Raw genomic sequence first — 22583 nt, 5'->3', positions numbered from 1 at the left:
ACCCAGCTAGTCCCTACTCATCCTTCAGATTGTCATTGGGATGTCCCTTTGGGGAATCTCTCACCTCCTCCTGCCAGCCCAGGTGAGCCCCTGTATACCCCCATATTTCTGAGTTTCCTCCATTCAAGCACTATCACATTTCACAAGATTGTAGTTAAGGATCTGAATTACCTGCATCTTGTTCCCCACTATGCTCCCAGAGATGTTAGTTGTTAAGTAAATTAAAGAATGTAATTTGACTGATAACTACAATTTAAACACTTCGATTTGGGGCCTCCCTGATGGTGCAGGAGTTAAAGACTGCGCCATCAAGCTATCCTCAGCCACTGCCGCATGAGTTTACAGCAGACCTCTCCTGTCTTGCCTGCTGCTCCCCTCAGCAGTGTATTTCAGTAGATCTGCCTGTTCTGCTCCCTACTCTCTCTGGTATCTTCCCTCACTGCCCCACACCTCTGGCTTACACCCCAGTTCTTATATGCATAAATAAATAAATCTTTAAAAAAAAATAAACACTTAGATGTGACCAGTTCTTCACAGTTTGAAAGGTCTACCATATTGTTTTCCTGGATAGGTTAGCCCTGTGCCTCTGGCAAGACAGGACCGGAACTGAAGTCCAGGAAGAACTCGATTCCAAGTCAGGTGAGCCCCTGAATACCCCCATATTGAAAAACATGGCAAAAAAGATTGAGGTAGTTCTGATTCCAAGCCTGATTCCAAGCCCAGTGTTTGAGGGTGGCCAGAATCAAATCACACTTGACTCCAGCTCGCAGGACACAACATCTGGAAGGGGAGGCGGGGCACTTGTGCCAACTCGGGCAGAAAGTGAGAGTGGGTTTGAGAAGACTAAGCGGAGCGTCTCAGGCAGTGCCGCGGACCAGCACAGCGATGGACGATGAGGCCGTCTCAGGGTTGAGAGACTGCGCAGGGTGGTCAGGGATTCGATGAATAAATGACACACAGACACACTTCAAGAGAATGAAAATCTGAGTGCGTCTTTATTAAGCTAGTGGTCAGTATATATATGTTTTTCTAAAAGCATAGGAACAGTGAACATCAAAGAGATCAGTTTGCTCATAGGCTTAGCTTAATTGACAGGGCAGTGATTTATGTCCGAAGTTACATCTGGACCTAGCCTCATTCCTAATTGGACAGGCTATAAATTCTTTCTACTGTTTTATATAATTATTTTCTAGTTGCACTAACTATCATTTTTACTCATAATTAATTGTCATGGGTGAATTTATTTTATAATGCAGTTAATATCAAAGGTACTAAAGTTAAGCACATAATAGAAAGATTATTAAACTAACAATTCTATTATAACACAGTGTTTAGTAATGTTTCATTTGCATTAGCCTAATTATTAAATTATGTATGTTTTTTAATTAGCAATCAATGACCAGAAAAAGGAAAGATTTTAGAAAGACAGTTGTAGCAGAATAAAGTTTGTGGGCCTTGAGAAAGCGAGATAAGGTTCCAGGTGGTCAGCATTTCTTTTAATCATCTTTGTGGCAGCTTCTGGTGGTCATTATTTATTGGCAGGCATTCGGCTTCTCTGCATCTTAGGGAGTTTGCTGTTCTCCCCCTGCGCGCATGGTTCCTTGCCCACGCCGGACCTCAGGGACCATGGCAACAGCCATTAGCCCTGAGGGTCACTGCAGGGGGGGGGTGCAGCAAGGCAGTGGCATTTGAAAACGGGAGACCGACAAACACATATTCTAATGGCAAAAAAAGAAAGAAAACTGGCGCTAGGAGGGCAGTAAGGTCTCATCAGTGTGGGAACCGACAGGGATGGAGCAGCCAAGGGGGAGGGCCCTGGGGACCGCTGCTTCCTCCCAGAAGCCCCTAGGCGCTCTAATTGCTCCTCTTCCGCCCCTTTAAGGGCGGGCCCGCCCCCCATGAGTCGTCTGTGTCAATCTAATCCAGACAGCCAATCGTAGGAGAGAAGAGAGCACTTCCGCGCCTCAACCGCACTTGGGAGGCGGGGGCAAGGGTGAGAGGAGGCGCGGGCAGTTTGGTCACGTGACCCGCCCCCTTGGCCGGAGGCCGGAGTCGCAGGGCGCCGTTCGGTGACGCTCATTGGCCGAGGACGAGCGGGCCCGGCGTGAGGCCACGCCCCCCGGCGTCCCGGGGTTGGTTGCGCGGGCGCCGGGGAAGGAGACGCTGCCCTTCCGCAGCTATGGGAGCCCAGGTGAGCGGCGGCCGCCGGGGCTGGTCTCCGCGCGCTGGCGCGCTGGCGGGCGGCCCCGCAGGACCGGGGCTGCGGCTGCAGCGGGCCGGAGCTGGGTTCGCGCCGGGCCCGGCGCGGGGACGTGGGTGTCCTGGCTCGGCCGGGCTGGAGCGGCCGGGTGTGGAATGAGCGGGTAGCCGGGCCGGGCCGGGCCGGTGCGAGAGGTGGAACGGGAAGCCGCCGGGCCCGAGAGGTCCAGGCCTGGAACGCCGCGGGGTTCGGAGCAGGGGCGCAGGCACCGAGCCAAGGCTGGCAGTGTCCCCGGGGGGCACGGAGCAGGGGCCTCGGCGCGCCGGTGGGCACCTGGGCGACCCGCGCGGATATGCCGGCGGTCGGACAGGAGCGGAGGGGACCCGACCCCCGGCTTCTCTGCCTGCCCCGATGACACGAGCAGTTCCGAAGTAGGGGTTATTGCTGAGGTCCAGGGCGGGGGCACCCAGCGGCGAGGTGTCTACACGGAGCCGGGGCAGTGGGCAGTCCAGGGAGTGCTGGACCAGGGACTTTGCTGCGGTCAAAGTGGGCAGGGAGGCTGCCCGGGCCGGAGTCCTTAATAGGGTCATGGGGCAGGGGAGACGGTGCCCCAGAGGAAAGTTCGGGTGAACATGTTGTAAGTGCCACAGTGGGGGTGGTGTGAGGAGATGCCGGCCCAAGGTTATAGGGCACGTGAGGTGATTGCCTAGGCGGGGACTGGCAGTGTCCACGTGTGGGAGACATTCCCGCGGGCTTGTCAGCCCAGAGAAGCCGTGGAGGCTGATCCCCCTGGGATCATGGACATGATCCCCCTGGGGCCCGCTGGGTCTGGGGAATGGACGGAGCACCCCTGGACCTGGATCCTTCCCTGGAATGAGTGTGCTCCAGGGCAGGCGTCGTCCGCCTTGCACCTGCCCACCTTGATCTTCCTCTCAGTCCTGGCAGAAGCTGCTCTTGACTTAGCTGCACGCTCCTGCCAGGCCTCTCAGACCTGTCTCCCACTGGGAGCATTTCAGTCCCGTCTTTGTGACTGGCGTGGCCTTCATTCTTGGGGTTTTACAGGCCCTTTGGGTGTGCCAGAGGGAGAGGCAGCAGTTGCAGCAGGAGGCTCGGGGGACACGCCATTGCCGTGGGATCCCCCAGAGCTGAGGCCGGATCCTAGCCTGTCCACCTACTCACCTCAGTCAGGCCGCTTATCACTGAGCGCCAGTTTCCCCATCACTGAGAGAAACAGTGGCTCAACGCTTGTCCTCAGCCCTAGAACACTGCCCTTCCTGCCCCGAGCTAGACCCTCAGGATCGGCCCTCCTTCCCACTCTCAGGGGATAAGGTGTCTCTGATGCTGGTCTGGTGACTTTGGCTGCCGTCCCGGGTGGACAGGGTCTGCCCTGGCCTGCGTGTTCCTTCCTCTTGAGGTCCCAGGAGACTTGGAAGGCGTTCTTGGGCTTGGTGGTGGTGATTGGGGAGCAGCCTGAAGGATCTTAGGGAGTGGTCTTCAGGTGCTTAGGTCACATACGTGCTGGGTTTGGAATGGGGGGGGTGTCTCAGGGCTCTCGGGAGGCATCTCTGGTTCTGCCAGGCCTTGCCACATCCTGCTCCACGCCAAATTTAGCCAAATCTTGTATTGACCTCAGAGTCTAAATTCCGACAGCCCCGATCACAGTCCTGACTGCCTCACAGCAGCCACATGACTTTACACTCCTGACTGAGCCTCCCTGAGCCTCAGTTTCCTCACTGGGACTTCGTGGGGGAGATAGATGGCCTCTGCTGCTCAGACGTGTGACGATTCTGTGAGACAGTCCACCGGAAGTAAAACGCTCTTGGCTCTGTGGGAGGAGAAAATGATGTAATGATTCCCAGTCAGAGGCCTGACCCTTCAGAGGCCTGAGATTTCTGTCCGGCAAATGGCTGTGGGTTGAAAAAGATTGCAAAAATGTGGCATAGAGCCCCGGGCTTGCCAGCGACCTGTCCCCTGAGCCCTGGGTTCACCAGCATGGCGGCACTGCCTCCAATCCCAGGCTGGGTGGGCAGAGGGTCCAAGGGCATTGGGCCTGAGAGGGCCTTCCTGCTGGCAGCGTGGAGGGCTGGAGCCCGAAGACAGGGCAGGCTGTGCTCCCACCTCCTCCCCGGACCACTCATGTGCCTTTCTCTGTGCTCACCTGAGCACGTCCTTGTGTCTGACTTGGCCCTCTGTCTGTCTCAGTGCTGTGGAGGGACTCCCTGGTATGTGCATCCCTGTCTTACCTGGGCATTGACGGTGCCCGGGACCCAGCCAGCAACCAGTTGAAGACCTTCTCCTGGGAAGCTCTTCCCCGCAGGAGCTCTGGCCTGGGGCGCTGGTCCTGCCATGGCATTCCGGAGGACTGAGGGCATGTCCATGATCCAGGCCCTGGCCATGACGGTAGCCGAGATCCCCGTGTTCCTGTACACGACGTTTGGGCAGGTAAAGCTCGAGGAGGGCGGTAAGCCTGACCTTTATCCCTCTGATCTCCAAAACACTGAGTTGCTCAGCCCCACCCAGGGTCCCTCAGCACCCAGGAAAGTTGGACCCTCCTAACTGGGGTCCCGGACATCAGGTGTTTGCTGTCTGAGCAGAGCAAGAGCTCCTCTTCACCTTGGAACTACGAGAACTATTGACCTTGGTTTCTCGGTCCTTAAAGGGCATCAGTCATGCCCGCCCTGTTAACCTCAATATCTGAGGCTGACCAGGGCTCTTGACGCTTCCTAAAGCTCTGCCCTGGGGGTACAGCCCCACCCTAGGGGCTCCCAATCCGGCAGGATGGGGAGAGAACACCATTGTCAGCAGTTTAGTACTGTCTCCCCAGCCCTCTGTGTGTGGTCTTAACCTTGTGAGCCTCGGAGCCCTCACCTAAGGTGCTAGGTCGCCACACAGGCAGCCAGGCAAAGCCTGGCCCCATAGGTGCGGTCACCACCGCTACTGGCGTGGGGACTGGTAGTGCCAGCCATACCTGTGGGACCCCAATGTGATCTTCTCAGCACTGACATTTGGCTGCCCCCAAACCCCCTTTTCATCCCTGTGGTCCACACTCTGAGGGCCTGGCCAGGTCCCCCCTCTCTCTAGGGGTGGCCACTCAGTCACTCCTGTCCTTCAGGTGCCCCCGAGGGCTGCTTGGCCCGCTGGGGCTCCCCCGGGGCTGTAACCAGCTGCCTCCCCCTTTTGTGCAGTCTGCGTTCTCACAGCTGCGGCTGACACCAGGCCTGCGGAAGGTCCTCTTTGCGACGGCCTTGGGGACCGTGGCCTTGGCCCTGGCCGCCCACCAGCTTAAGAGGCGCCGACGGAGGAAGAAGCAGGTGGGCCCTGACATGGGAGGTGAGCACCTGGGCACTGTGCCCCTCCCTGTCCTCATGGCCAGGAAGGTCCCGTCAGTGAAGAAAGGTAGGTGAGAGGGGCTGGGGAGGAATGGACCCGGAGTCTGGCACCGCTGGGCCCCTGTTAACCATGGGGCCTGTGGCTACTAGCGGCTTCCAGTCTCCAGGCCAGGCGCCACCGCTGTACTGCCCTGTCAGTGGCAGTTCTTCCGCTGCTGGGATCCTTGGGGAGCGCGGCCCCTCCATCCAGGGAGGGAAGGGCCTGGCTCAGGAGCAGCAGGGCCCCGAGCTTCCTGGAGCATGGGTTCCCCACCCCTTGCCCCGGCTTTTTAAATTTAATTAAGGTTATTTCTGTAACCGGAGTCTCCCTTCATTGCTGGCGATCCTTGCACGGACGCGTCTGAGACGGCCCCAGTGGAGTGCTGTCCCGTCACTCTCTACACCCCTCGGTTCCCTGCTGGCCTTGTCACCCAGTGACCCAGTGTTGGCCGCACCTGAGTGCCCTGTAGACCTCTTTGTAAGACAAGGCGTTCAGCTTGGGAGAAGCAAAAGTCTCCTTGTGTGAAAGGAACTTTGACTGTGACGCACCGCTGCCAAGGGAGCTGTCGCTTTCCCACGGGGGACGGAGTGTTTGACTGACCTCGAACAGGACCCTGAGGCCCGCCGGCTTTCCATCCATGTTGGCCCCTGGGGCCCTGGGTCTCTCTCTGCCTTCCCTGTGCCACTGCCATCTTTGTGTCCCCGCTTTTCTCAACTTTAAACAAAAAATCCTGCATATACTTTAAACCATTGTTGCTGCAAGTCCTTTTTGGGCAGAGGAGATCCCCCGGTTAGCTGCTCAGAAGTGGCTGGACCCCATTCTCATGTTCACCCCTGCAGATCTGGGCTCCTCGGGGGCCTGGGCCCTGCGCAGGCGCCTGGGATACAGCAGTGAGCTGGACGACCAGCGTCTCCTGCGAAGTGCTCCCACTTGGGTGCTTCCCCATCGCAGGACCACCTCCCGGATGGAGAGGGGGGCGCGGCCTGGGCAAAGGCTGGGGGGCCCATGTGACCCTGTCCTGTTCCTCCCAGGCTACTCTGGCCGGCGGGTGCAGAGCCCCAGCAGCAAGAGCAACGACACTCTGAGCGGCATCTCCTCCATCGAGCCCAGCAAGCTCTCGGGCTCCTCCCACAGCCTGGCCTCGGTGAGCATCGTGGGAGGCTCTGGCTGCGTGGCTGGGGCAGGCGGGGCTGCCGTTTCTGTTCATTCACTCGCTCACTCACCCTCCCTCACCCACCTGCAGGCCTTCAGAGACCCGTTGATCACTCTCTGTGCCAGCCGTCGTCCCCAGAGAAAGGCGGGGAGGGCAGGACAGGCATTTATGGTCTCGTGGGGAAGAGGCTTCTCTGTGACATTTCATTCCTTCCTTCTTCGCTCGCCAGCAGTGAGGCAGCACCTGCTGAGCGCCAGGGCCTCGGCTGGGTGCTGAGGAGGAGAGAAGGAAGGCAAAGAGAAGTTCGTGTTCTTGTGGGGAGTAGCTTTGGACTCAGTCCCCATCTGGGTTTGGGGTTTTTTTTTAAGATTTATTTTCATGCATACAAGAACTGGGGTGTAGGCCAGAGGTGCGTGGGGTGAGAGGACGCACCAGAGACAGAGCGGGGAGCAGAACAGGCAGATCTGCTGAAACACTGCTGAGGGGAGCAGCGGGGAGACAGGAGAGGTCTGCTACGCCATGTGGGTCAGCTCCTTGGTCGGGAATCAAACTCAGGCCATGGAGGTGATAGCGCTGAGCCTAACCCCTGTGTCACCAAGGAGGTCTCCTGATCTGGTTATTAATTTCATCAGCAGGACTGAGCCCCCTGGGGACGTGGGTGAGCCAGAGGTGGCTCCTGTCCTAGAGGGGCCCTCAGCCTGGCAGGCCGGTGGGTGTGCACGTGGATGAAGTATGGGTGAGAGCCCAGCCGCACAGTAGAGGTGCTCTCCCAGGCTTCCTCATCAAACAAGAAGAGGAGCCCCAGAGGGGGATGGGGTTACACTGCTCAGGAGTGGGGCACAGGGCAGGGCAGAGGAGGCTGCTGATGCCTGGGCTGGGCCTGGCCTCGCTCCTTCCTCCTGCCGTGGCAGTTTCTGGGAGACGTCAGCAGGACGTGGCTGCTGTGGGTGGGGGAGGCCAGTTCAGGGATGGGGGAAGCCCAGGGGTCTGGGAAGTCCTCGGCCTCACCTTTGGGTGCTTTTGCTGCTTGGTGCCCAGATGGTGGCAGTGAACTCATCCAGCCCCACGGCTGCGTGCTCTGGACCGTGGGACGCCAGAGGGATGGAGGAGTCTGTGACTACCAGTGATGGCCACGCCGAAAGCCTCTACATGCAAGGTACAGGCTGGGAGGCCAGCTCAGGGGTCCCGGGCGGGGGTGGATGGGAATGACCTCCTCCTGGGAGCCCAGGCTGGGCTCTGGATACTTGAGGGTGCAGCTCTAGCAAGCTCTCTTGGCTTTCAAGTCCTGTTGAATGGTGTCCAGCCATTTCTGGACCAGAATTGTCTCCAGAAAGAAATCTGGACTGCATGAAGGCCCGTAAACTGGGCCTGGAAAAGTGAGAGGGATGTGGCTCTTGGGTTCCGCCGACCCCTGCACTGGGACCCTCATGCGTCCTCACTGGCGTGTGGGTTGGGCTCTCTCCCTCTGCGGCCTGACGCCCCTCTCCCCGCCGCGCAGGCATGGAGCTGTTTGAGGAGGCTTTGCAAAAGTGGGAGCAGGCGCTGAGCGTGGGGCAGCGGGGGGACAGCTGCAGCACCCCCACACCTGGGGACAGCCTCCGCAACCCGGAGACTGCTTCAGATGCACTGTCTGAGGTAGGTGAGCCCCTGTGTCGTTCCTGTGCCTCCCCCACCCCAAGGATGAGGGCAGGGCTGAGGGAGCCACTTGGGGAGGCCGGCCGCAGCCCTCCTTGGCCCCCCAACCCCGTCCTCTGGGACGGGGTGAGCCTGGCGCCTGTCACTAATCCTTGTTAGCTATGGGGATGATCATGCCAGTCCTGACTGCGAGGGAAACATTTAATTCCTTTTTTTTTTTTTAAGATTTATTTATGCATACAAGAACTGGGACACAGGCCAGAGGTGCGGGGGGCGGTGAGAGGATTCACCAGAGACAGAGTGGGGAGCAGAATAGGTGGATCTACTGAAATCCACTGCTGAGGGGAGCAGTGGGGAGACAGGAGAGGTCTGCTGCACCCTGTGGGTAGCTCCCTGGCTGGCTGGGGGATCAAACTCAGTGCTGCAGAGGCTGTGGACAGCTTCACAGTGCTGTGCTTAACCCCTTGTGCCACCAGGGAGGCCTGGGAAACATTTGTTTTCTGTGTTAAAAACAAAAATCTGAACCCAGAGTAAGCTCCTGTTCTTTGCTGGAATGGGGTCAAAGAGGGACCCCTTTTGGGGGAGCTGGGGAAGGAGAGCGTTTCATCTTGAAGTTGGCTGTGCAGCTGTGACGGGAGCCGAGAGGCCGCAGCCGGGGCCTGTGCCCGGCACTCAGGAGCCTGGCATCTAGGTGCTACCACCCCTGTGGGGGCTGGCCAACAGGGGTTGACCACCCCATGGGGTCGCAGGGACATGTGGTGAGGTTGGGCGGGTGGGGACAGTGTCTGTGCTCCCCACCAGTTCCTTCCTGCACCATGGCTTCCTGGACTAGCCTCCAGTTGGCCGGGGATCCTGGGAGTCAGCTTGCCCGGCACAGCCCACAATAAGTTGGAGGTGTACGTGCCACCTGCCCCAGCTCCGGGCACTCGCTGTGGTTGTAGGGCCTGAATGTTGGGGAGACGCCCGGTAGCAACATCCTGCAGTGCCCCCTGTGCTGCTGTGGCAGGGCATCTGCACTGGGCTGACAGAGGGCGCCTGCTGGAAATGTTAGGGTGGGGCCTTTATTTCCAAAATTATACTTACTGCTGGTCCGACATCTGAAAGTGTAAAACTTTCATGGTTTTGGGCTACTGTGAGAACAATGAAATGTTCCCTGAAAAGGGGTGGAAAGGACAGAGTAGAAGAGAAGGGGGCACGCCCAGGCTCTGGTGGGTGCCATGGGCAGCGGCCTCGGCCTCCCCAGGCGCGACTCTGGGCCTGCCGAGTCCTCAGTAAGTGACCTCTGCAGTCAGTGCTATTGATGCCTGTATCCTTTCATCCAGATATGGCCCTCTGGATCCTTCCAGGCATTTTTCTGGGCTGTAAATCTCTTTGAACAGTTTTGTTGAAAGAAAATCCCCCAATTTAAATTGCACAATTCGGGGAGTGTCGCCACAGGGTGGTGTGTCCAGCATCACGATCCACCCCAGGGCGTTGTCAGCACCCCAAAGACAACCCATTTACCCGCTACCTCTCCCCCAGCCCCCAGCCCTAGGTAACCACGAATCTGCTTTCTATGTATAGATTTGCCTATTCTGGGCATTTCTATAAATGGACTCATCCCTTATGTGGCCTTTTCTCACTGGCTCCTTTCACATAATGTTTTCAAGATTCGTCCTTGGAGGAATATGGGTTTCTGCGATTGCTAGAGAATATTCGTTTTAGTATATGGAGGAACCTCAGTTTATTTACCCACTCATCATCAATAAATACTTGGTTTGTCGCTGCTTTTGGATACTGACGAGGAATGCCCCATGAGCTTGTGTAAAATTGCTGGGTCACGTGGCAATTCTCTGTTTAACATTTTGAGGAACTGCCTGTTGCCACAGCAGCTGCACCATTTTCCATCCTACCAGCAGTGTACAAGGCTCCCAGCGTCCCCACGTCCTTGCCAACACTTGTTATCATCTGACTCTTTCTTTTTGAAATTTATTTGACATCAAGCTTTCCACATCTGTGTGCAGACAGGGATCGCACTGCACTTAAGTGTAAGCAGTAGAAAGATGTGAAAGTGGAGAAAAGTCACCGTGTGCTGGGCATCGAGTGCACGATTAAAACAAAGCAACAGGCAAATCAAAGTCACTAGCAAGGAAGGAGTAAAGCTGTAGGGTCAGAATAAGAGGGATGGAGGCTGAGGATGCCCTCATTGGTACAGAAGTTCAGTTAGTGGCACAGTTGGCACTTGTCAAAAAATAATCCAATACCATGACCCGTATTCGTTGACATCACACTTAAATGCTCATCAACATAAATGGCTGAACAAATCCACTTTGGAGGCTGCTCGGCACCCCACAGCCTATGGCAGCTTCCACACCCAAACAGGACTTTTTTTTTTAAAGATTTATTTATACAAGAACTGGGGTACAGGCCAGAGACGCGGGAGGGTGAGAGAATTCACCAAAGATAGAGCGGGGAACAGAACAGGCAGATGGACCAAAAACATTGCTGAGGGGAGCAGCGGGCAAGACAGGAGAGGTCTGCCGCGCCATGTGGGTAGCTCCCTCGCCAGCCGGGAATTGAACCCGCACTGCAGAGGCTGCGGACAGCTTCACAGCGCTGCACTCAACCCGCTGTGTCACTGGGGAGGCCCCCCAAACAGGACTTTATTTTGTACATCTGGACCCAGTATTGCTTCTCAAGGTGTGGTTTGTAGTGACTTTGGAGGCCAGCCACGGCACGGTATTTCCTTGTGGTTTTGATCTGCGTTCCCTGGGTGGTCAGTGACGTTGGGTTTCTTGTCATGTGCTTGTTGGGCATTGATGTGTTACTCAGAGAATTGTCTGTTCAGGTCCTTGGCGTAATTTTTAAGTTGGGCTGTCAGGATTCTTTACATGTTATAGCAGCAAGGCCCTCATAGAGCTGGGGTACAGGTCAGAGGCATGAGAGGGTGAGAGGATTCACCAGAGACAGAGCGAGGAGCAGAACAGGTAGATGGACTGAAGACACTGCTGAGGGGAGCAGTGGGCAAGACAGGAGAGTTCTGCCTCACCACATGGGAATCTCCCTGGCCAGCTGGGAATCAAACCCGTGCTGCAGAGGCTGCAGACAATCTCACAGTGCTGTGCTCAATCCACTGTGCCAACTGGGAGGCCCTCGATGGTGTTCTTTGAAGCACATTAAAAAAAAAATTTTTTTTTTTGGATGAATTTCAGTGCCTCTATTTTGCCTTTTGTCATTTGTGCTTTTGGCGTTGTGTCTAAGTGACCATTCCCGAAGCCCCGTGACTTCAGAGAAGGAGCTCGCGGGTCTCTGTGGGCACGTGAGCAAGGCTGCCCTGTTGGAGACCTGAGTGATGAGGCCAGTGGTCCGGGCCCTTGGGCTCTGCCCAGTCCCCCGTACCTTCTTGAATTTTCTCCATGAATCGGGGTCCTAGCAATTCCTGCCTTCAGGGGGTGCTGGGAGGCTGAACAGCAAGGTGCCCGCGCCAGCCCAGCTCAATGAGACATTGGTTTCCATCCTCATGTCCCCTCAGAGCTCCTCCAGACCTTTCTCCCCTGGGGCCTCAGGCCCAAGTTGGCCCTTGTCTCCTCCCCCCCCCCGGGTCTGGTTACCTGCAGGTGCAGGATCTGGCAGCCTCTGTGGAAAACAGAGTCGGGCCAGCCCGAGCCCACCAGCTCCTGGGGTCAGAGAAGCAGGGTTCCCTCCTTCCTACGTCCTGGGCTGGCGGCTGAGGGAGGTGTGGAGGTCATTATAGTAATAACATAAGGACTACAGTAATTGTTATGATAGCTACCACTGCTTGTCCCGTGCTTTGCATACTTTATCTGCCTTCCCTAAAATCCTAGAAAGTAGCTCTTGTCTCGGTGGGTAGATAAGGAAACTGAGGCTCAGCACGGGGCAGGCGTTTGCTCGAGGTCACACAGAGCTGCCTGGCAGAGCTGCAGTCTGGACCCAGGGCTGCTGGGCTCGAGCTCACTGCTGTTCCGTCAGGAGCCATGCCTCTCGTTCAAAAGGAAATGGGGGTAACCTAGTCTGTTCAAACTATGGTCACGTCAACATGTAATCGACACACAACGTCACTGCGCTGTCTTCCGTTTTTGTATTTTGGGTGGTCATTGCTTCACTTACGCGTCTGGACCGGGTCTTACTGTGTCTCACGTGCCTCCCACCCCCGCTGCATGCAGCTGGCCGCTTCTCTCTGGGCAGCTGAGGGTCTAGACCCGTGCTCACGTTGCTGAGGCTCAGGGCCCTCCACCCTTCCCCAGGGGCAGGCCCCCCCACCGGTGGGGAAGAGGCACGTGCAGGGGGCTTAGAGGGCTGGATTCACAGTCCTCATTTAATCGCAGCCAGACTCACAGCGGAGGGAGTTTGCGGAGAAGTTGGAGACGCTGCTGCACCGGGCCTACCACCTGCAGGAGGAGTTTGGGTCCACCTTCCCCTCCGACAGCATGCTGCTGGACCTCGGTGAGCTGGGTGGAAGCAGGCGGTGGCAGGGCGGGACAGACGTGGTGGGGGAGATTAAGGGAACTGGGTGTGACCCCTCAGTGCATCAGGCAAACCAGGATCCCCCAGATCCAGTGCCTTATTGCACGGATGGGGGAACTGAGGGCCTGAGAGGGATAGAGATGTTTCCTGGTCCGCGGCAGGCAGGTGGTGAGGCCCGGGGAGGCCCTGGCCAGCATGCTCCCCTCCTGCCCTTGCGGCAGGCTTTGGCCTCACGTGTCAGCGTCTCCCGGTGGCTGTCCCAGGCCTTGGGTTGGGAGGCTTCCTCCCCCGTGGGCACTGGGGGTGGCTCACCTGGAGAACAGCCCAGAGCAGCCCACAGGGCCCAACCCCACTGAGGTGAAGAGGAGTGATTCCGCCAATGCGCCTGTGTGCTCCTGCTGCCCCTGGGTGCCAGCCCTGTGCAATGACTGTGACCCTCTGCCCTCCCTGGGTGCTCTGAGCCCTGAGGGGGCCTTTGGCTCCTGAGTGCCAGACTCCCCGACTCCACTGGTAGGACACAGGCCTGGAGAGGCCTGGCCAGGGTGCAGACACGTCCTCCCCAGGTCTCTCCCAGTTTTGCCCATGTTTCCCCTGTGTGGGGGCTGGGGGGCCATTTGGGGCTGTGGCCTCTGCGCATTGGTTCCGCGGACCTTTCCTGAGCACCCATGGAGGTCCAGACCCCCAGCCCTTGAGCCTTGGGGACCTGAGCCTTGGGGTCGGGAATGCAACAGAGCAGCCTGTGCACTCCCTGGAGCCCTCTGGGAGTGCCGCTTGCCTAGGGTCACACCACAGCAGGGCGCCCTGCGCCCCAGACTGCATGCCCTAGTGGTGAGGCCCGGGGTTGGGGGGCGCCCTCAGAGCCTGGTTTCCCCGCCCAGCGAGTACCACCTCCCAGGACAAAGGCTGAAGGAGGTTGTTCACTTGAGGCCAGGCGCCCAGGGGGCCGACGCGCTCAGTGCGCGGGAGCAGCCTCTGCCCCGGATCCTGGGGGTGCGCATGAACTCTGTGAGGTTAGGCCGGGTCTCAGGCCATCCCCTCTCGTGTCCCCAGAACGGACCCTCATGCTGCCCCTGACAGAAGGCTCGCTGCGCCTCCGGGCAGACGATGAGGACAGTCTGACCTCGGAGGATTCCTTCTTCTCTGCCACCGAGGTGACTGGGGCTGAGGCAGGCGGGGGCGGGGTGAAGGCTTGGCCCCCTGAGAGTGCGCTGGGTCATGGGAAAGTGAAGGCATTTCCTCCAATGGGAGCAGAATTTAACGGTCCCCAAGTGCTGCTCCCTTGGGATTCCAGGCAGCTGCCAGGGACAGGAGGCCCAAGAAGCCAGGGGTCGTGCATGGGTGGTGTGGGTGAGGACAGGGGTCCTGCCCCCCAGGGCTCCACCAACATTGACCTCTCCCTTCTCTGGGCCACGGGCCGGCTGCCTGGCGTTAGTCTCCTGCCGTGGCCGGAGGTGGGAGGACCTGGGCACAATAGGTGTCCAGCGGAGGGTTCCTTCAAGAAGGGCCCTGGGAAATGGAGACGCAGGAGGCCAGAACTAGACTTGAGCCCAGGCCTCCTGCCTCTCAGGTCAGTGTTCCCTTTGACCTCCCTCTGAGACCCTGGTCCCTAGGGGGTTCCCTGCTGGGGGTGCCTTCACCCCTGAGATGCTGCTCACCTCCTCTCCCTCTCCCCCCGCCCCCCAGCTCTTTGAGTCCCTGCAGGTGGGAGATTACCCCCTCCCCCTCTCCAGGCCTGCCGCTGCCTACGAAGAGGCCTTGCAGCTGGTGAAGGAGGGGAGAGTGCTGTGCCGGACCCCCAGGTGAGTGCGGGAGGCAGGCCGGAGAGGCAGAGGTGGGCCAGGCCAGACGCCGGGGGCTGCGGTGGACTGGCAGTGGCCACGGGGCCTAGGGCAGCCCCCAGTGGAAGACGGGCAGGCCTGGAGATGATGGTAACAGTGACCAGTCGACACAATAAATTAATAAAACAATAGCTGGTGCCTGTCCTAAGGTCTCAGTGGGGTCTGTTCCCAAGCCCAGCTTCCCGCGCAGCCCTTCCGGTGGTGTCCAGCAGCCAGGCTATGGCGTCAGTGACACCTGGAATCTCTCCGCGCTCCCCTGATTTGTGGCCTCTGGCCCTGATCATTGTCTTAGCCTCTCCTTGCTGCAGTTTTCTCATCTGTGGTGGACATAGGGCTCTTTCCATCTCGGGCTAGCCCTGTGATGGGAGAGTTGGAACTCGGCTTTGGGTCATGGCGGTGCACGGACGCGCGTGAGCTTAAGTGGCTGACTGGGAATGGTGGAAGACCTGGTGGGGCTGTGGTCATCTGGAAGGAGGGCCCCCAGTATCCACAGGAAGCCAGGCCCAGATTGGGAGGCACCGCTGTCCTGAGGTGCCTCTTCTGTCCTTCACCAGTGAGGGTTCTTAGCTCGTGGGGGCCTGAAAGGGGCCTGAGGTCAGCCTAACCCCCAGCGACCAGACCTGCCAGCTCTGTCCTGTGCCACTGAGGCTGACCCATCTTTGAGAGCACCCATGAGCCTCTCTCGGGGGAGACCGAGGCTGAGTCACACTGCCGGGCCATGGAGGGCCACCCTAGGCTGCTCGAGGACCCGCGGGGGGCCGGGCAGGGCTGATGGTGCGACTGTCTGTGCTTCCCCTCAGGACAGAGCTGCTGGGCTGCTACAATGACCAGGACTTCCTGGCCAAGTTGCACTGTGTGCGGCAGGCCTTCGAGGTGGGTGTGGTAGGGGGCACCTGGGGAGCATGGGGCCGGGGCCTGCTTCCGCACCTGGCTCCTCTGTCTAGGTGGGGCACAGACCCAGCCTGTTTCCTGCCCGCTCCTGGGCTTTGAGGGCCGCCAGCAACTCACTCCCCTCCTTCCTCATTCCTTAGGGCCTTCTGGAAGACAAGAGCAACCAGCTCTTCTTCGGGGAGGTCGGCCGGCAGATGGTGACAGGCCTGATGACCAAGGCTGAGAAGGTAGCAGGGGTGGGGGCTCTCGTTCAGGTCCGCATTTTAACTTTTATGTAGTTCTGTTTAAAAGGAAAAGGGCAATCTGAGTTCCAGCTGAGGAGCTCAGCTGCATCCCGGGGGCCGTGGGTAGCTGAGAAAGGATTGGGGGTTTTCCTGTGCTCGTTTTGCAAACTGAGGATCTGCAGTGCTCTTGGTTTGTGATGACCACAGGACATCATTTTACAAAACCCACTGATGATGAAATGCAAATCACACATGGTCTCCCGTGCCCGCCTGTCACAGGAAACCACTGCCCGCGTCTGATTTATGTTCCTCATGCCCAGATCGTAGGCGCTGACCTGGGTGTGCCGCTGTTCAGTTCCCAGGGCTCCGCCTGTGCCACCTGGCTGTTCAGCTGCTCGTTTCCTTGTGTGGGAGCATGCCCTGTCCATCTTCCTGGGTTGCTGGACCCAGCTTCTCTTGCTGCTGGCGGGACCTCCCTGGGAGGGCTGCTCTGGGCCACCGGGCTCACCTCTGGATGGCGGGTCGTGTCTGATGTGCTGAGCTGCTGCCGTGTTGGGCACCTGTGAGGTTTGCTGGGTGGCGAGCCCCAGTGCGGCCCACTGGTGTCACTCTCACTCCGGACGGGGATCGTCCTAGGAAGTGTGTCTCAGGTGATCTTGTGTGAACGTCACAGGTGTGACCACACACACCTCAAAGGACGGCCTCCTCCCCACCAGGCCTCCGGGGCTCGCCCGCTGGGCCCACTGTCAGAGACGGGACCACCGCTGACTGGGCAGCACGACTGCCGAGTTCGGCAGAAGGATGACCAGTCTCCCGAGTGGTCCCGGCCCGCGTGCAAGTGTCTCCTGACAGTGCGGCCAGCGCCGGCTAGCCGTCGTCCCACACTCCTTCTACCTGTTGCTTCTTTCTCCTTGATTGTGAGGCGGCGGCCAGGAGGTCCCCAGTTGCTAGCCATGGCACTTCTGCCCTTCCAGGGGCTTGGGCAAGGCTTTTGAACATGCCTCTCCCCTGAATCCTTTCTCCTCACTGGTCACAGCCATGGCCCCCGCACCTCCGAGCTGCACCCCCAGCTGCTTCACACCCTGCGCTGCCCTCAGTGTGAAGGTCAAGCGTGGTTCCAGGCGGCCACTGTGCTCCTTTGGCCTCCCTGGCAAGAAGGGCTCGGCCCCTGGTGCCCCCAGACCTCCTCCCTGGTGGTGGCCTTGGCACGTGCCGTCCCTCCTCACTGAACGCCGTCCCTCAATTCTTGTTACTAACGGCTTCACGGCAAATACAGTCACAGGCCACACGACGTCATCTTGGCTAGTGATGGGCGGGGGTTCCCTGTGCACAGCTGGCACTCTGGAGGCTGTCCCCCCGGCGTGTGTCCCCACACACATGCACGAGACCGTCTGCCCACAGTCTCGGCACGTAACCCTGTCGTTAAGCAACGTCTGCGCACCAGGGAGCCTTCAGAGGCATCTCAGGATGTAAGGAGTGAAAAGGCGAGCCCATGTGCGCACAGCCAGGCGGGGAGTCAAACACGTACCCCACATCTGGAGCCCCGTCCCCGCTTCCTCGGTCACCCGTCTTCTGAGTCCCCACCGGCCGAGTCTTCTCCCAGGAGGGCTTCGCCTGACTTATCCCCAGGGGCCCCAGAGCCCATGGGCTCATCCTGTCCGGTGAGACCTTGTCACCTGCCTTCTGCTGCTCCCCTCCTTCCTCAGGGAGTCCCACAGAGGCCTGGCCGCAGCCCAGCCCAACCGTCATGAGAGGCTCGTTCTCTGCAGCCTCTGTTTACCAAACGGCCAGTGCAGTACGTTCTCCTGTAGACCCAGCTGGGTCTGCCGGGCCACTGTGCGTGGGAAGGGCGGGCCAGGTTGGATCTCAGGCTGCCGGTCTGGCCTCCGTGGCCCCCCCCCCCAAGAGAGTGGAGGACCAGCAAGTGAGGCTGCAGTGGGTGCCAGGAGCTTAGCAGACACCTGCTCTGGCTGCTCCCAGACGGACCCAGAGGCATGGCGGGACTTAGGATTCTTTTTTTTTTTTTTAAGATTTTTTTATTTATTTATACAAGCACTGGGTACAGTCAGAAGTGTGGGAGGGTGAGAGAATTCACCAGAGCCAGAGCGGGGAGCAGAGCAGGCAGAAGGACCGAAGGACACTGCTGAGGTGAGCAGCGGGCGGCAGGAGAGGTCTGCGTGCCATGTGGGACCCTCCTCCGGTGGCCGGGGAGCAGCTGGGGATCGAATTGGCGCTGCAGAGGCTGCGGGCAGCTTCGCAACCCAGCGCTCAACTGCTGAGCCACCGGGGAGGCCCCTTAGGATTCTTTTTTATGAAGAAATTTAGAAGAGGCCCTGGCGGCTGATCGGCACCCCTGAGCACCAGTGCTGGTGCTGAGCCTGAGGCTGGAGCTGCTGCCCGTCCTTCTGGGCAGGCAGGGCTGGGCAGGCCCCGACCAGTAACTTTGCCCTTTGCTAATTTTGGTGCCAGCCCCCTGGGCAGCACCCAGGGGACATCGGGCTGCTTCCTGTGTGTCCACGGGGCGGCTGTGAAGCTTGCCCGAGCCTCGGTCTGCTCGCGTATAAGTAGGTGCTCCCGGGGATGTGCCCTGTGGCGTGCCCAGTGGCCATGAGAAGTGTCCGCCAGGCCAGCCATCATCCACTTCATCATCCTTTACGTCTAAGGAGAGTGAGGCTTGGGAAGGTTATGGGAACAGCTTGGGGTCATCTTAGCAAATTCTCTTTAAAGCTTAATGAAAATCGTTTTTTGTTAACATTATTATTCAAGCGATGTTTGCTTATGGTAGAAAAAAACGGAGACAATCTCGAAAGAGAAAAGGTTGTCCCTAACCCCACCCATGTTCTGGGGGCACCTGCCGAGGCCCTGCCGCCTGCTGTCTATAAAGGGCGCACCCACCGCGCGTGTTCTGGCTAGCCCCACCTGCCGGCTCTCGGCACGTCCCCAAAGCTCCGTCATCTTGTCTGTAAGGTGGATGTAACGTGGGCTCATCTCTCAGAGGACCATGAGGTTTCAATGAGTGGGTCCAGATAGAACCAGACCCTGGCATGCCCCAATTCTCACGTCCATATACACGATCCGCAGCTCTCACCCTGGCACCCCGGCCTGAGGCACTGCGGCAGGTGCTGCTGTTCTGGGGCCAGCAGCCCGGCCCTCGCGCGATCACTTTGGTTGGCATCAGGCTGATTGTGGTACGAGGCTGAGCTCATCGACTCCCCCAGAATAACCTTAAGGGTGTGGGGCTGCTGCTTCTCCCGTTTCACCCATGAGACCCAAGGTCGTGGAGACGTGGCTCTGGCTACCTCACACTGTGCCTCGCATCTCCACGTGCCTTCTGGGGAGCGCGGGTCTCTCCCGGCTGATGGTGCTGGAGCCAGCAGGGCTACTGCTGGGCACCCTGTGCCGCAGAGGCACATTGAAGTGGACGGGCCACTCCCTACCCTGCGTCTGAGAGGCCGCTGCTCGGGACTGGGCCCACACCCTGCCGCCCGTGGGCAATCTGGTCCCAGTGGGTCTCGTCCAGCTGGGCCTCTCGCACCACAGAACAGACTGATTTTCCCCACAGAGCCCCAAAGGCTTCCTGGAGAGCTACGAGGAGATGCTGAGCTATGCGCTGCGGCCTGAGACCTGGGCTACCACTCGGCTGGAGCTGGAGGGTCGCGGGGTGCGTAGTTCGTGTTGAGCCCCAGACCCCGGGTCCTTCACGCTCAGAACCTGGAGCAGAGGGAGGGGGTGCCCCTCCCAAGCTCCCCTTCAGTCCCAAGGAACTGTGATGGCTCCATCGCTGTGACAGTCCCACTGCCCTGCCTGTGGAGGGCATCGCCCCAGCTGCACTTGCTGCAGAGGGAGATGGGCCCGCCGGGCAGTCCCCAGGCCCTGCCCTCCCTGTCCTGACCTCGTCCACCTGGGCCTCAGAGCACCCCCTGCCCAACAGGTAGTGTGTATGAGCTTCTTTGACATCGTGCTGGACTTCATCCTCATGGACGCCTTCGAGGACCTGGAGAACCCACCGTCCTCAGTGCTCGCCGTCCTGAGGAACCGCTGGCTATCCGACAGCTTCAAGGAGACGGTGGGTGGACAGTCCCACCCCACACATGTGTGCACCCCCTCTTCTCCCTGCCCAGCTGAGCTCTGGGGCTGTCAGCAGAGCAGACCAGCACCTGCCCTGGAGAAGTTTCCAGATGATCCTGTTCTCCCCGCCCCACCCTTTCATTTATTTGTTTATTTAAATTTATTATTTATACATACAAGAGCTGGGGCACAGGCCAGAGATGCCGGGGGCGGGGGGGGGGGGGGGGTGAGAGGATTCACTGGAGACAGAGTGGGGAACAGAACAGGCAGACTGACTGAAATATACTGCCGAGGGGAGCAGTGGGAGAGACAGGAGAGGTCTGCCTCGCCATGTGAGTTGCTCCATGGCCGGCCGGGCATCGAACTCGTGCTGCAGAGGCTGTGGATTGCTTCATAGTGCAGCCCCTTGTGCCGCCAGGGAGGTCCCGCCCCACCCTTTTAGAGCCAGCATGTGGGGGTTTCCCTCTTGCTGCGGTTTTGCTTGCAAGCACTCTTCATTCTGGACTGGAATCCATTCTGTTCTGTTTTAATACATCCTGTTCAACCAGGTGAAAACATGGAAGGGGAAAAGGAGGGAGTTGAGCCCCGCAGACCCAGGAACAGGCATGACCACCCAACCCTCCATGTGGCGTGGGTGGTCTGGAGCGGGTGGAGCGGCCTTGTCTAGGCGGTAGCCGTGGACCCTCACCACCCCTGAATGAGGGCGTGCTGGGTCACGGCCATTTTACGAAGGATCCAGAGAGCCGTGGCTAGTCCAGTGGCCAGAAGTGGTTAGTCCAGCTTCACATTTCAGGGTGTCAGATTCCTAATAGAGTCAGGGGAACAGCGAAAAGAAGGCACCACGCCCTGTCTCCCTGCTGGGTTGGGGTGAGCATGGGAGGGGCTGCAGCCTGCCCTATTCTCTTGCCCCCGGGTGTCTTTGATTTAGGCCCTGGCCACAGCTTGCTGGTCGGTGTTGAAAGCTAAGAGGAGGCTGCTGATGGTGAGTGACCTCCCACCCAGCGACCGGGCTGGGCAAGTGATCCCCGATATGAGAGCAGGGTGGGCGGAGGGATGGGGCTGGTGGAGGGCAACCTTGCTGAGCCCCCAGACCTTGCCGCCCCTGGTGGCTTCATCACAGCGTCACCGCGTGTCCTGCCCTACTGTCTCCCTTGACCAGGAACACCCCAGAGGCACTTGTAGCTCCACTTTGCTCCCTCGCCAGGGCCCAGCGGAGCAGGCCATTAGGAAATGTTGAAGTTCTCTGAGCAGGGGAAAGGGCATCGAGGGGGGCTGGAGGGCACATGCCAAGGGGTGGTGCTGGCTGGGTAGGTGGGTGGGGGCAGGAGCCAGGGTGGGAGCGCCTCCTCCTGCCCTGGGGCTGCCCTGCTGTTATCTGCACTCCGGGGCAGTCTGTACTATCGGGTGTTATCCGACGTCCCCTCTGCCAGCCAGGCTCTGCCGCCCAGCTGATACCAGCTGCCTCCGCCACGTGCTCCAAGCACTTCCTACACTGAGCACGCCCCCCGAGGGCCCTTTGTGTGGTTCTCACAGTGGCCCCGAGATCACCCTCTTGTGCAGAGGTGAAGACTGGGGCTTCAGAAGCTCCCATCACAGGCCCAGGGGCACCCAATGGGAGCCCCACTCTTAAGAGGACTTGGGACCTGGCCGCCTCACCCTCCCCGGACCCCGACACTCAGCCTGGCCGCCCTCCACAGGTGCCCGACGGCTTCATCTCCCACTTCTACTCCGTATCGGAGCACGTTAGCCCTGTCCTGGCCTTCGGCTTCCTCGGACCCAAGCCCCAGCTCGCAGAAGTCTGTGCTTTCTTCAAGGTAAATGGGGCGCAGTGTCCGCTGCTCCCCTGGCGAAGGGGCTCCTGGAGGTGGCCGGAGTGGAGCGAGGGCCTGGGCCTGCCCCCTGGAGAAGGGTAGGGCGGGGCACCCTTCCCCCTCTGAACCTGACGCAGAGAGGCTGGGCGGGGGTCCGGGGCACTGGTGGGGAGGCCGGTGCCCGGCCCCAGCCCACGCCCGCCCGTCCCCAGCACCAGATCGTGCAGTACCTGAGGGACATGTTCGACCTGGACAACGTGCGCTACACGTCTGTGCCCGCACTGGCGGAGGACATCCTGCAGCTGTCCCGGCGCCGCAGCGACATCCTCCTCGGCTACCTGGGGGCGCCGGCCGCCAGCAGCGTGGGCTTGAACGGAGCGCTGCCCCGAGAGAACGGGCCCCTGGAGGAGCTGCAGTAGTGGCCGCGCGCGCGTGCTCCGGGCGGCCCGCTGCTGGGCCGCGCTCCCGTGGCTGAGCGCAGAGAGAAGGCCGCCTCCTCCCGCCTTTGGGCTGGCATCCAAGGGCCTGGGTGTCCCGGCTGTCAGCAGTGGCAGAGCCCAGACCATGGTGGCCGCGGGCCGTTGCCTCAGACCTTGCCCCCTCTATCATCTGGGAATGCGTGGAGCCCCTGGGGGCCCCCCTGGCTGCCCTTAGCTGTCCCTGGGGAAGTGGAGCCTGGACCAGTGACCTGAGGGTGAGGAAGGGGAGAGGGAGAGGGAGAAGAGGCGAGCTGGGGATGATATTGGGAGGAGACTTGAGGCAGGTAAGGTGGACGCCCCGGCTGTGGGACCCCAAAACCTCCCACCAGCCCAGGGCTGCTGAGAAGCGGGGCTGGGAGGATGGAAGTGGAAGGTGGGGGTGAGCAGGATGCCAATGAGGTCCCGGGTACCCTGAGCTAGAAAGGATCCAGGCATCTGACTGCCAGTCCTG

General features: G+C 59.5%; 1 protein-coding gene across 2 annotated transcripts; it reads left to right on the top strand.

Annotated features, from left to right (window-relative positions):
- Nucleotides 1-4410: 4410 nt before the first annotated feature.
- On the top strand, nucleotides 4411-22072 carry MIGA2 (mitoguardin 2; the record flags this gene model as incomplete). 2 transcript variants are annotated; one of them, XM_084238553.1, is made up of 15 exons in its annotated part: nucleotides 4411-4642; nucleotides 5386-5596; nucleotides 6601-6713; nucleotides 7761-7878; nucleotides 8221-8357; nucleotides 12683-12800; nucleotides 13872-13972; nucleotides 14505-14620; nucleotides 15460-15532; nucleotides 15691-15777; nucleotides 19337-19435; nucleotides 19706-19840; nucleotides 20771-20824; nucleotides 21540-21656; nucleotides 21866-22072. In XM_084238553.1, the coding sequence occupies 15 exons, from the start codon at nucleotides 4547-4549 to the stop codon at nucleotides 22070-22072; spliced, it is 1782 nt and encodes a 593-aa protein (XP_084094679.1). The 2 variants fall into 2 exon arrangements, with proteins under 2 accessions (XP_084094679.1, XP_084094678.1); XM_084238552.1 differs by lacking the exon at nucleotides 21540-21656 and having other exon boundaries at nucleotides 4547-4642.
- Between the last annotated feature and the right edge of the window lie 511 nt (nucleotides 22073-22583).

Source organism: Talpa europaea (assembly GCF_964194135.1).
Source record: "Talpa europaea genome assembly, chromosome: 7".
Classification (NCBI taxonomy): Eukaryota; Metazoa; Chordata; class Mammalia; order Eulipotyphla; family Talpidae; genus Talpa; species Talpa europaea.
The sequence above is the reverse complement of the archived record's forward strand: the minus strand, read 5'-3'. Positions and strand labels throughout refer to the sequence as shown.